The following is a 14,904-nucleotide window of genomic DNA, read 5'->3' on the forward strand; positions in this document are numbered from 1 at the left end:
CAGAAATTCCCAAAAATTTCAGCCTAGAATAATTGGTTAAGTCTTGGACGACGGACAGACTTATGGTCGGTAGGTCAAACGACGGTTCGTAGTCTGTGATCGTCGATCAAGACTCACTTCAACCACTCTCTGACAAGATCTATGTATGACCAGCATGGTTCGTAGGTGGACCTATGGTCCGTATGTCTGATCGTAGGTGGAAAATTTGCAGCCAGTTAAGGGGAAATGCAGTTGGGTCTAATTAAAATGATCATAACTCTTAGCACAAAATGAATTAGGTCTCCCATAACCTACCCACATATATAATAATTGAATTATCATTCCGTATCCACAAACCTTGCTTAAATCAGACCTCCGAGTAAAACGTTTTGCCAATTTTAGTAAAGGCTTGTCGAATAGGCACTCACGACAAAACCAACGACACGGCGTCGGGCGCATGAAAGACCGTGAGTCCAGGCCGTCATATGGCCCGACATTAACCTTCCCAGGGGTCTTTTTGACCTTTCCCACTCTGTTTAAACCCTAATTTACGTCATTTTTACCCTAAATCATCAGATTTTAGTCAGTTTAAGCCTAGAAATATGATTAAAACATATCCAAGTCAAATCATTAAATCAAAACTTAGAAAATTAGAAGCAAGAGAGGAGAAAAAAAGCTCAAGAACCCTAGTTCAAGAACTCCACAAGCTTCCGCAATTCCAGCCACGAAACTTAAGTATTTTTCCGTGGATTTCATTACCAAGTATGTGGGATTTCACTAGTGGGTTCCTTTCACCCATTGGATCCCTAGTTTTCAGTCAGATTCTTGATTCGCATATCATGATTAAATCTAGGGTTTCTAGAATTTTGATAGAACTTCATGAATTTATTTAATATATGTTCCAAATCAGATTATCATATTATTACTCAGATTATCGCATGAATTTCATAACCCTAGCTATGTATTTCATTAGTTCTTGATTTATACATGCTAGGTCGTATATTTCAGAGACTTCAGATATAAATGCCTCAATTATAAATGCATAATTACTAGATTAATTGTTGCTTTCTCAGTTTGCATGTTCAGTTTCAAGCTATCCAGTATTTATAGAAATTTAGATATAATTGGTTAATTTACAGAATTAATTGGGAGTAGAATAATACCGAGTTGGACTAGGGTTTAGCATACCCAATAATCCCAAAACTACTAGCCGAGTAGGTTGTAAGTCCCCTCTGTGGGCAATCAGTTTAGTGATCACGCCAGCATGCCTTTATACCTTTGGCAGGGTATATTGGGTCCTCTCGATGGGGCGTATACATCGGTCTCCACATTTAGCTCATGTGGTTTTATTATAGGTTATTAGTAGCTCCCACAGTTCAGTCAGACTCTCTACATAGACCATATATCAGTATATTCAGTATTCAGTTTCAGCATGTAATAAATTGGTCATTGCATCCAGTTAGCTCTGAAACAAGCACATCACGTTCAGATTATTATGCCTGTTTTTGTGCTTGTTCAGTTATGTTTTATTTCAGCTTTACTCTATCCTACATGCTCAGTATCTTTCAAGTTATGACGCATACGTGCACTAGATCTTCTCGTGATGTAGGTTCAGGTTCTCAACATCGAGATCACGCATAGATCGATTTCTTGATCTCCAGTCCAGCAGATTCTGCGGTGAGTCCTCATTCTCCGAGGACAACAGTCATGAGTTTCATTTCAGCATTTAGTCATTTAGTTTCAGTTTTTGCTAGATTTAGTTGGGGTTTGTCCCAGTATTTTTAGTCTAGTTTAGAGGTTATTTTCAGACATAGTTAGATTCAGCATAGATTGAGTTAATATTTCTTTTGTATTAAACTCATTGTTTTCAAACATCTCAGTTATAGAATATGGGTATTTCCCATCTTTTCATTTTAAGTATGATTTAGCTTCTGCAACATTTGATTATCTTTAGTATGTTCATGATCATGCCAACAGGGTTAGCTTGGTATCACTTGTGGTCCTAGGTTCCACGTTCGCGTCTCGGGGGTAGCTTAGGGTGTGACATTATGTTACATAATATGATCACTAGATTCATATTTTAATTATTAAAATATTCTTTTAAAATGATGTATCAGTAGTTTTTAATTAATTTGAAGAAAATATCAAATTTCATGACTGAATGAATGAACAATGTTTGACCATAAAGAAATCAATAATTTTATAATGTATTCGTCGAAAGATTATAAAATATAAAATTTTAATTTTGATATCTTCTTAATATCAAATATGATAAACTATTTAACAGAGGAAATTTGATAAGGTCAACGTTCAACATTCAAATCCTAATGAATATTGAAATTCAAAATAAACAAAATGAGTAGTTAAAAAATAAAGGAGAACAACAAAAGAAAATGTTAATAGAAAAAGCCCTTTTTATAGAAATATAGAGGAAGAAAAAGCTAAAAAATAAATAAATTAGAAAAAACAATAACCTGAAAAAAAGTATACTGGTTATTTTGTGGGAGGTAAGCTTTAGAGTTTTCTTTACGGCATGATATTAAGTGTAGTATACAAAAACTAATTAATTTAATTTAGGTGTAAAATAATAATTTTATAATTAATGGTCAAAATGAAAATCTAGAAGAGTCTATATATGTCTTAACTTTTGTTATGGGCCCATAAGGATATTATGTAATTTTGTTTAAATGAATAATCTATTACTTGATTAACTTCTTACAAATAATAATTAATGTGTTTTGCCATATTTTAGAAAGAAAATTTTGAACTTATTAAAATAAAATGTGTTTGAATGGTTCATATTTTGTTCCTAGAAATAATTTAAAGGATTATCGCATAAGCATATTTTAAATATTATGTTACATAATATGACCACTAAATTTATATTTTGATAATTAAAATACTCTTTAAAATGACATGTCAACAATTTTTAAATAATTTGAAGAAAATATCAAATCTCATGACAAAAAGAACGAACAATGTTTGACTATCAAGAAATCAATAATTTTATAATGTATCATCGAAAGATTATCAAATATCAAATTTTCAGTTTGATATTTTCTTAATATCAAATATTATAAACTATTTAACGGAGGAAATTTGATAAGGAACGTTTAACATTCAAATCCTAATGAATATTGAAATTCAAAATAAAGAAAATGAGTAGTTAAAAAAAAGAACAACAAAAGAAAAAGTTAATAAAAAAAGACTTTGTTTAGAAAAATAGATCAAGAAAAAACTAAAAAATAAATAAATTACAAAAAAAGTAACCTGAAAAAAGTATATTGGTTCTTTTGTATGGGGGGGGGGGTAAGCTTTAGAGTTTTCTTTACGGCAAGATATTAAGTGTAGTATAAAAAATTAATTAATGTAATTTAGAATATAACATTAAGATAATTCTGATTGTATATAGAAAGAAAGTTTCTTTAATGATTGTTTTTGTTTTTGTGGAGGCAAAAATTGCTCTTTGATAGATATTTTCAAAATTCAGAATATAACATGATGATAATTGTTATTATTATAGAAATAAAGTAGCTTTCTTGATTGTTTTTATTGTTGTCAAGTTAGAAATCAATTTTTTAAGTATTTCTATTTATGGAAGAGAACAATAAAATGTATCACAAAATTCATCGACAAAGTCAATTACAAACACATTATACTTAAGTTGAAGCAATAGAGATTTGAAAGACTTCAAAAGAATCTTTACGAATTGATTGATCAATGATTAGTATTTTAAAAGATGCAATGCTTATAGTGTTGCCAATCTGTGTTAAGAAAATCAGAAATTACTGGTTGTAATAAATCATTCAGAAACACGAAGTAACTGAGATTTTAGAACCAGTAAATAAGATGAACATAAATTTATTTGAAAAAATAATTTAATATGTATAACTTACCAGAATCTTCAATACTCTTTTTGATAAATTAGGACGAAAATCAAGTCCACTGAATTCACAGTGTCCCCTTAAGGAAATTATTCCCCTCTAGTATCTGAGGTTTGATTTGGAATATAACCTCCTAGGGTAAAATGATTTCAATCAGTAGAGTATAGATACCAAAAACTCTACTGTCAGCGAATCAATCCACAGCAGGAAAGTACACGAAAAAATGTATTTTTTAAAGAAGAAGGAAGATCAGAAAATTTGTTTAGTAAATAGTCTGAAGACTGAATGGTATTTATAGGCAAGAATAATATATTCTAAAAGGTTGCAACCCTTTCAGAATCGACACGACCATTAATGAAAGGTTGCAAACTTTCAAATGGTATTGACTATTCCTGAAAGTTGCAACCTTTCAGAACAGTGGCGGGAATTTTTAAATATAACGGAATTACCGTCACACGAGCGGATCCGAGTCGGGTCCGGTTAACTAAAAAAGTTGAAAATATTTCGGTTAATTTTTGTTATCAACTAATTAATTGAAAATAATTTTTGGCCATATAATTAATTAAATAAATAATTAAAATAAATTTGTCCAAAAAATTATCTCTCGATCGATCATTTGCCAAAGCCAAAGCCGTAGCCGAAGCCGAAGCGAGCGAGCGACGACGACGACGGCACGAGGGGGGCCCCTCTTTCCAACCCTTTTAATAATTAATAGGAGTGTTTATTTATTTAAACTCACCTATTTTCATTTCCATTACCGATGAGGGACTATTGCCTTTTTTATTAAAGCATTAGAGGACTTTTCAAGTTCCTAACCTTTCAAATTCTAAACTTTTCAAATTCCTCTCCTTCCCTCTATTTCCCATCAATTCTTGCTACACACCCAACAATCTCCCACATTGATGGGAGATAGTTATAACATAGGAATGCACGGACAATTGTGTACTTTACAAGCAAGGATTAATTGCATCTGGATAAGTAGGTTTGCCCTTGGACTTTCCGTAGTGAACATATGTCGGATATACTCGGTCAATCGGTATATGTGATATCTTTGAACCGTCGAACTTTGGTGTATACCTAGACAACCATATGTCACACAATTAACCCTTTACTGTTTATGATTCTTACGATTGTGTTCGTTTCAGCCATGAACACCTCCTGGTTTCATGAGTGTATAGAGAATAGGCTTTTGACATAAAATTCTCTTTGAAGCGGCTTCCACTTCACACTCACATAGGTGATTTCTAACCGTGTCATCTCATAGATACACTATTTGGTCAAATCTACCAAACTTAGCAAATCATTAAAAACTTTAAGCTTTATTAACTCATTAACAAGCCTTAAAGTCTTAACCTTTTCCTGAACATTATCTTCATCATGAGAATGGATTGAGTTAATTGACAATGTCGAACCGTCAACCACAATTTTGTTTTTCTCCTTGAATCTAGCTCTTGGGATCTCCAGTCTGCTAGATAGAGTTACCGTCTTGCTGACTTGTCCTAAGTCGTAAATCCATTCCCTTAGATGACCTTTCAACTGTCTCTTTCACTAGGCCTTTCGTTAGTGGATCAGACACATTATCGCTTGACTTTACATAGTCAATTGTGATAATTCCACTAGAGAGCAGTTGTCTTATGGTGTTATGTCTACGTCGTGTATGACAAGACTTTCCGTTGTACATAACGCTCCCTGCCCTACCTATTGCTGCTTGACTATCATAATGTATGCAAATTGGTCCAACAGGTTTGGGCCAGAATGGAATATCCTCTAGGAAATTCCGAAGCCATTCCGCTTCTTCACCAGCCTTATCCAAAGCAATGAATTCAGATTCCATTGTGGAGCGAGCAATACATGTCTGTTTGGAAGATTTCCAAGAGACAGCTCCTCCACCAAGTATGAATACATAACCACTCGTGGATTTTACATCATTTGACCCGGTGATCCAATTTGCATCACTATATCCTTTAATCACAGCAGGATATTTATTATAATGCAAAGCATAATGTTGTGTCCATTTTAAATAACCCAACACACGTTTCATAGCTATCCAGTTAGTTTGGTTCGGATTACTAGTGTACCGACTCAGTTTACTAATAGCACATGCTATATCTGGTCGCGTGCAATTCATAATATACATAAAACTTCCCAACACTCAGGCATATTCTAATTGAGAGTCACTTTGACCTTCATTCTTTTTAAATGTATAACTTAAATCAATTGGAGTTTTGACTACATTGAAATTCAAGTAATTGAACTTATTCAATATTTTTCAATATAATGAGATTGAGATAATGCTAGTCCCTGGGGAGTTTTGATAATCCTGACCCCTAAGATCAAATCAGCAACTCCTAAGTCTTTCATATCGAACTTGCTGGATAACATGCACTTAGTAGCATTTATATCGTCAATTTGTTTACTCATTATTAACATATCATCAACATACAAACAAACAATGACTTCATGATTCATAACGTTTTTAATGTAAACACATTTATCATATTCGTTAATCTTGAATCCATTTGCCAACATTATTTGATCAAATTTAGCATGCCATTGTTTGGGTGCTTGCTTGAGTCCATAAAGTGACTTCAGAAGTCTGCACACTTTCTTTTCTTTACCAAGAACTATAAACCCTTCAGGTTTTTCCATGTAAATTTCTTCCTCTAACTCTCTATTTAAGAACACTGTCTTTACATCCATTTGGTGGATTTTAAGATCATACACTGCTGCTAGTGCTATTAACATCCTAATTGATGTTATCCTTGTTAGTGGAGAGTATATGTCAAAGTAGTCCAGACCTTCCTTTTGTCCGTACCCTTTAACTACTAGTCTAGCCTTATATTTTTCAATAGTCCCATCAGGCTTCATTTTCCTTTTAAAGATCCATTTTGATCCTAAAGGTTTATTTCCTGGAGGAAGATCAGTCAATTCTCAAGTGTGATTGCTTAAAATTGATTCAATCTCACTATTGACTGCTTCTTTCCAATAAGTTGACTCTGACGAAGACATAGCTGCTTTAAATGTTTGAGACTTATTTTCAAGCAATAGTGCTACAAAATCTGGTCTGAAATAAACAGATTTTCGTTGTCGAGTACTTCGCCTAGGTTCCTCAGTTAGAATATTTTCCATTGATTCTTCTCGTGGTCGTTTAGGTCTTTCACTTTTTGATTCACTTTCAGTTTTATACGGATAAATGTTTTCAAAAAACTCTGCATTATCTGATTCAATTATCGTATTAACATGAATCTCAGGATTATCAGATTTGTGAACCAAAAATCGACAGGCTTTACTATTTAGAGCATTCCCAATAAAGACACAATCTATTGTTTTGGGTCCTATTTTAACCCTTTTAGGTAAAGGAACCTCTACCTTGGCTAAACACCCCCACACTTTGAAATATTTCAAGTTGGGTTTTCTTCCTTTCCACAACTCATATGGAATTGATTGTGTTTTTTGATGGGGTACTCTATTGAGTATTTTATTAGCTGTAAGGATGGCTTCCCCCCAAAGATTTTGCGGTGAACCAGAATTGATCATTAAGGCATTCCTTTCTGCCAAACCATTTGACTGTGGTGTATATGGTGCAGTAGTTTGATGAATAATACCATATTCCAAACATATCTTTGCAAAAGGAGATTCATATTCTCCACCCCTATCACTCCGAATCATTTTTATCTTTATATTCAATTGGTTTTCCACTTCGTTTTTGTATTGCTTGAATGCATCAATTGCTTCATCCTTACTATTAAGCAAATATACATAACAAAATCGAGTGAAATCATCAATAAAAGTTATAAAATACTTTTTCCCACCACGAGATGGTGTTGACTTCATATCACATATATCTGTGTGAATTAAGTCTAAAGTTTTAGAATTTCTTTCAACAGGCTTGTAAGGATGTTTAACAAACTTACTTTCCACACAAATTTCACATTTCGACTTATCGCATTTAAAATCAGGCAATACTTCTAGATTAACCAATTTTCGCAAGGCTTTGTAATTTACATGTCGCAAACGGGCATGCCATAAATTACTTAACTCCAATAAGTAAACAGAAGCAGAATTTTTATTAATACTGTCAATAACCATTACATTTAGTTTGAAAAGACCCTCATTGAGGTAGCCCTTTCCTATGAACATTTCATTCTTACTTATTACAGCTTTATCACTAACTAGGACACACTTAAACTCGTTCTTAACGAGTAGTGCAGCAGAAACTAAATTTTTCCTAATAGTAGGGACATGCAGAACTTTGTTTAAAGTCAACACTTTGCCGGAGGTCATTTTCAACATTACTTTCCCAGTTCCTGCAATCCTTGTTGTTGTTGTGTTTCCCATGAATAAATCTTCATCGTACTCAGCAGGAGTGTACGTTGCAAAGGCTTCTTTTGCAGAGAAATTATGTCTAGTAGCACCTGAGTCGAGAAACCATTCCTTGGGATTTCCAACTAAGTTACACTCTGATATCATTGCACACAAGTTATCTGCATCTTCCATCTTTTCCACGATGTTTTCTTGACTTTTGCCTTTGCCTTTGTTTTTGTCCTTTCTTGGAGTATGAAAATCAGAAGATCTATGACCAGCCTTGCCACAATTATAAAAGTTGCCTTTGAATTTCATCTTGGCCTGTTCTGACTTCAGCCCATTGGACTTTTTTCTCTTTTTGTCTTTGGTAGGATCTTCTTCAACAATATTAACTCCAATGATTGTTGAACTCTTACGCGACTTCTTTTCAGCATTTCTGTTATCTTCCTCAATCTTGAGACGAATCACAAGATCTTCAAGCTTCATTTCTTTACGCTTGTGCTTTAGATAATTCTTGAAATCATTCCACGAAGGAGGCAACTTCTCGATCATTGCAGCCACTTGAAAAACTTCATTTACTACCATATCTTCAGCAATCAGATCATGGAGAATAAGTTGAAGTTCCTGCACTTGTGATCCAACTGTTTTACTATCTACCATTTTATAGTCTAAAAACTTTGCGACCACAAATATTTTTAAGCATGCATCTTCTGTCTTATATTTCTTGTCAAGTGCATTCCACTACTCTTTTGAAGTTGTTATTGCACTATAGACATTATATAAGTCATCCTTAAAAGCACTTAAAATGTAACCTTTACATAGGAAGTCTGACCGTTTCCATGCTTCAACAATCATAAATTTTTCCCTGTCTGGCATATCATCAGCAAGTACTGGAGTATCTTCACTTGTAAATTTCTGCAGACCAAGAGTGGTAGGCCAGAAAAATACTCGTTGCTGCCAACCTTTGAAATTCGCACCTTTGAATTTACCCGATTTCTCTGCTTGTGATACAAGAGTTCGGGTTGGTGCAACAACAGCCTCTGTAACACCAGTGTTTTCCATTTCTGATAAACAAAATCGATACAATCTAAGTAAGCAATAAATTATAATTGCAGACTTAAAGGAGTATAAAATCACAAAGATTTTTCTCTACACCAGAAACACAGATTTATATAATTTCCTTAAGATTAATGCCAATGTCTATGAAAATCAGAAATTACTGGTTGTAATAAATCATTTAGAAACACGAAGTAACTGAGATTTTAGAACCAGTAAATAAGATGAACAGAAATTTATTTGTAAAAAATAATTTAATGTGTAAACTTACCAGAATCTTGAATACTCTTTTTGATAATTTAGGAAGAAAATCAAGTCCACCGAATTCACAGTGTCCCTTTAGGGAAATTATTCCCCTCTAGTATCCGAGGTTTGATTTGGAATATAACCTCCCAGGGTAAAATGATCTCAATCAGTAGAGTATAGATACCAAAAACTCTACTGTTAGCGAATCAATCCACAGCAGGAAAGTACACGAAAAAATGTGTTTTTTAAGAAGAAGGAAGATCAGAAAATTCGTTAGTAAATATTCTGAAGACTGAATGGTATTTATAGGCAAGAATAATATATTCTGAAAGTTTTCAGAATTGACACGACCATTGATGAAAGGTTGAAAACTTTCAAATGGTATTGACTGTTCCTGAAAGTTGCAACCTTTTAGAACAGTGGCGGGAATTTTTTAATATAACGGAATTCAAAACGGGTCACGCGTGCGAATCCGAGTCGAGTCGGGTTAACTAAAAAGTTGAAAACATTTTGGTTAATTTCTGTTATCAACTAATTAATTGAAAATAATTTTTGGCCATTTAATTAATTAAATAAATAAATAAATAAATTTGTCCAAAAAATTATCTCTCGATCGATCATTTGTCGAAGCCAAAGCCGTCGAGCGACGACGATGACGGCGCGAGGGGGGTCCCTCTTTCCGACCCTTTTAATAATTAATAGGAGTGTTTATTTATTTAAACTGTCCTATTTTCATTTCCATTATCAATGAGGGACTATTGCCTTTTTTATTAAAGCATTAGTGGACTTTTCAAGTTCTCAACCTTTCAAGTTCTAAACTTTTCAAATTCCTCTCCTTCCCTCTATTTCCTATCAATTCTTGCTACATACCCAACATATAGTGCAAATATCACAAAGTGAAGATAATAACATTGTGAAAGACAGATACCATTTGCGAATATATATGAACACCGATGAATTTTTTGAAAGATATCAACATTTTATATGTTCATTGAACATGAAATGTTTTAACTCATAATCTAACGCAATTCTCTATTTCGTTGCTGAAAAGAACTTTTTTGTTTCTAAATTTAGGTTGTAAACGACACATATATGTCGTGTGACTATTTGAAATAGATTATAAAGTAATATATTCAAGTTGTTTACTAAAGAAACAAATAGTATAACGTACAAAAATTTCATATCTTTGGTGGCTGATTATATCATATCCAAGAAGTTTTCTCAATTACAAAAATCTCAAATTTTTCATTTCTCTTGAAAATATTCCTTGATTGTCCAATAAATTACAAATGATATATTACTTCAGGGAAGGGATAAATTCGAGAAGGGATAGATATGTATCCGAGAAGATATAGATGTATCCACGAAAAATAGTGATGCATCCAAGAGAGGACTATAATAACGTTCAAGTAAAATAAAAGGACTGATTGCTTTAATTTTGGGTTACAATTCAGGTTATTAATTTTTTATAAACAAATCAATCAAATGTGCATATAGTAATATTTTCTTTTAGATCTTCTGTAATCAGAGATAACTAAAGAATTCAATTTTGATTTTCTTTTTAGAATTAGATGTCTTATTCGCTGAAACTTTAAGATAAAAAATTACATTAAAATTTGATCGTGTATAAAACATCTAATAGTATTAACATAATATATTCATCTTCCATTGACTTTACGTGTTGTTGGAGATATATAGTTGGGAAAGAATAAAAACTGTACTTTCAGCCTATTCATCTTACTTAACAAAAACGCAGTGAAGATCGAACGAACCTTTAAATTAAAAAAAACATTTTGAAACTTATGTTTTCTAGAAAATACTACATAAAGTAATATTCATTTGACGATTATAATTCAGTACTCACTAATTGATAAAAATAATTAATATGTTACACTCATATCAATAGATTAATAATTAGTGCAACAGAAAGTAATAAAAATTAAAATGAATTATGAAAAGGGGTCAATTTCAATTAATAAATAATAGTACATAAATAAGAATGAATGGAGAAAAAGAAAGGAAAAAAAAGGAAAGCAAAAGAATAGAAGTTGGTGTTGTGGTTCGAACCTTAGTTAACAAGTTGACGGACTCTCTTGTTTGTCAATTGGGCTATTCTACAGTATAATCATTAGGTGGCAAAAGTAATACATATTTAATTATTATACATAGATACATGTGTATTTAACATTTTTTCTAAAATCACTGGGTGTCGTGGCACCTCCACCCAACAACGTAGATCCTCCCTTGTATATAGTACAAAATGGAAAGAGAGAATTAAGCAATTAAAATAATAGTAATACTCTATGTCATCAAGCCAATTAAACTGTAATGACCATGTTAGACATTAAAATTCAAACAAGGAAAATGTTGAAACTTTCAATTAACCGACAAATTTCATCACTTGTATTTTTATATTATAATATATTAACAAGAAGTGACTAGGTTGGTGTATTGCCAAGTTGGTATTTATCAAAACAAAAATTCTAAAAGAGATTAAAAAAATCCTTGAGGAAGTGCATGTACGTGGGGGGATCAAAGTTGTCAATAATTGAACTAGGAGAATTTTTTTATAAAATGTGGATTCAAAAATCAAATAATCAAATATAGTAGGGGCCCTCTTTAAGCATGATAGATTTGATCTCTATATGTATATTCTATTAATTTGCAGAATATTTGAGATATTCAAAAGTTAAAGGGAACGTACTATAAATTGCAATAATTTACATATTAATATGATGAAAAAACTACAAATTGAAATCACATCTGTATATTATACTTTGATAGTATCGAGAAGGAAGGAATATTCCTTCAATGAAAACACTGTTGCGTTACTCTTCCATCAAAGTATATTGTGATATTATCACAGAGGAAAAAAAGGAAGGGTAGGCCCAGACGTCAAAAATAGATGCACGTTGTTTTAAAACGAAAGGAGAATATGAAAATAATAAAGATTGGGGTCTATTGCCCGGATTTCCACTACATTGCTTGTTCTTAAGATACTCCTTCATGAAGTGACCCTCTTGACAACACTTGAAACAACCTATCTGGTCATCATGATACTTACCTGGGTGGGTTCTACCACATTTAGCACATGCAGGAGCCCAACTACCTCTTTGTATCACACTACCTTGAGGTTGTGTCGGTTTAGCTCTGAAGTGTAGGGAATTCTGACAATTATACTCACCTTTGTTTCTGGGTGCAGATGCACTAGCAGTTGATGGAGCAGGTCCCTTTTTCTTTTGCTGAAATGAAGACCAGTTCACTTTATAATTTCTGCTGTCCGAACTCATTTCCTGTCTTAGTTTTCTTATTTTTGAATTCTTCCTTGTACGTCAGTTTCTCTTCCTCAACTTGCTGCACATCGATCATCAATCTTGATATATCCATGTCCCCAATCAGTATGGCATCCCTACCTTCTTTACTCGACAGACGAGACAACCAAGCAACAAACAAGTTCATTCTACTCGCCATGTCCACAACTATCTCCAGAGCATAATGACATACTTGGGTGAACTTCATCCCATATTCATGAACACTTAGAGAATCTTGCTTAAGTGTGAGGAACTCACATACCTTGGCCTCATTCAATTCTCGGGGAAAGAAATGCCCAAACAAAGCTTCCTCAAAACAGACCAAACTAGAAGGTGGTGCATCCTCAACTCTACCCCCTTTCCACTGGTCAAACATAGTCCTAGACACACTCTTCATTTGATATGCAATCATTTCAACTCCCTCAGTGTTGACAACACGCATAACATCAAATATCTTCTTCAGCTCTTACATAAAGTTTTCTGGATCCTCAGTAGTGCTTGATTGTAGATGTTTCATTCACTTCTTGTCTAACTCCTCTTTATTGTCCAAACAGGTTAGTCACAGATTGACTCAACACCCAAGATAGCCTCACGGAACTCAGTATTGGTAACCTCTCCTTGAGGTTGCACTTTAGGTGCATTAGGTAACCCTTCCTCTTCAACATCTCTCCTAGATGGACGACCTATGACTTCTCTTCGTGGAGGCATGATTATCTGAAACCACGCGCAAACACGAATTAGAGGGAGACTTTTTTGAGATTAAACTGTTAAAGCATTGAATGAGAGTGAAAGAAGTGAGAAATTTTCCTAAGTGTTGCAGCCTCCTAATTGTAGATGTGTCACTCTTTACACCAATAACTAGGGCTCTACAGACACGCTTTCATAGACTCCCTAGGACTCTTTAAATTTGTTCTCTAAACCAAGTTTGTCACGGCCCGAACCTATACCCTAGGCGTGGCCGACACTCGAAAATCATTGATGGACTTAAGAGAACCTTTGACCTGAATTACTAACTTAGCGGAAGACACAAACACAAGAGATATAGCTCAAAAAATAACTCAAAAGATAGTAACTTAACCAAAAACGGCAACAGAATTCTTAAACGTATACAACTGAAAGGAATAAGACTAAAGAACTAATACCATCTTTCTATGAAATCTCCAAAAGAAAGAGGGATGGTCGGAAAGAACCCCCAATCATCCTAACAACTGAAAACTAGAAAGAAAGTGATAAAAAGAGTCCTCCAGAATGTAAGGAGGCTCATCAACTGACTCTGAGCTGCTTATTGGATTAACGGTGCACTGGATGCAATCCTAGTTACCTGAGTCGTATTATAAGATGATGCAAGTCAACTAACATCAGTAAATTGAATGTACGAGTATGTGAGTTGTAATGTTAAATGCTACATAGGCTTGAAAAGGATTCTAAAAGAAACACTTACCTTGACATAATTCAATGGAAACTCAATTTTTCTCAAATAATAAAGTAACATAGTTTCTGTGGGAAATTATCTTACCGACAACTATCACTATGAGCCTAAATGGTGATACAACTCTTGCCCACGCTGCCAGAAAATTCCTATACTTTGTCCTCATATAGACGCTTAACTTAGTGGATCCACTAGCTTGTGCTAAAATCATATTAAGGAATCATCCATAAAGTATGATCATTTACTATCCATGATGGCTACATGGTTTATGGAGACTTGATTTATCTGAACTCGCATCCTCATATCGATGTTCAATACTACTCCCAAAAAATACTTAGCTCATTAGTTTGTAAAAATAAAAGTCTTTCTTTGGATTAAGATAATTACTCAAAATTTAGCTTAAAAGCTCTCTTTGAATTGATGTTCCCTTTCATTCTCAAATGTGAAAACATTCTAAAACTCTTTGGGAATGCATAGTCCCCATATACTTCTTTGAAGAAAAGACTTCAATCTTTACTCTTTACTAAACATGAAATTTAAATCTTTAATCAAAGTTGAAATGTTTGCAAAAGACTTTTGAAAACTTTATAATCTTTGCTTTGACTTGCTTCATAACATCTACACTTGAGTTTTAACTCTCCACTTTGATCTTAACTTTCCTTGAATTGGATTATGGATTCAAGGTTCATGATGT

The 14,904-nt window shown here is 33.4% G+C and overlaps 1 protein-coding gene across 1 annotated transcript in view; it reads right to left on the reverse strand.

Moving 5' to 3' along the window:
• Positions 1 to 13,223, reverse strand: part of LOC138337319 (uncharacterized) — a 37,482-nt gene extending 24,259 nt beyond the window's left edge. The window contains exons 1-4 of the mRNA XM_069287227.1: positions 12,822 to 13,223; positions 12,655 to 12,712; positions 9,131 to 9,232; positions 8,236 to 8,545 (exon numbers count right to left, since the gene is read on the reverse strand). Of these exons, the coding sequence (XP_069143328.1) occupies positions 8,236 to 8,545; positions 9,131 to 9,232; positions 12,655 to 12,712; positions 12,822 to 13,223 (872 nt within the window). The remainder of the gene's footprint in view (positions 1 to 8,235; positions 8,546 to 9,130; positions 9,233 to 12,654; positions 12,713 to 12,821) is intronic.
• Positions 13,224 to 14,904: the final 1,681 nt, after the last annotated feature.

The sequence above is a fragment of the Solanum lycopersicum genome, chromosome 7 (genome assembly GCF_036512215.1).
Source record: "Solanum lycopersicum chromosome 7, SLM_r2.1".
NCBI lineage: Eukaryota > Viridiplantae > Streptophyta > Magnoliopsida > Solanales > Solanaceae > Solanum > Solanum lycopersicum.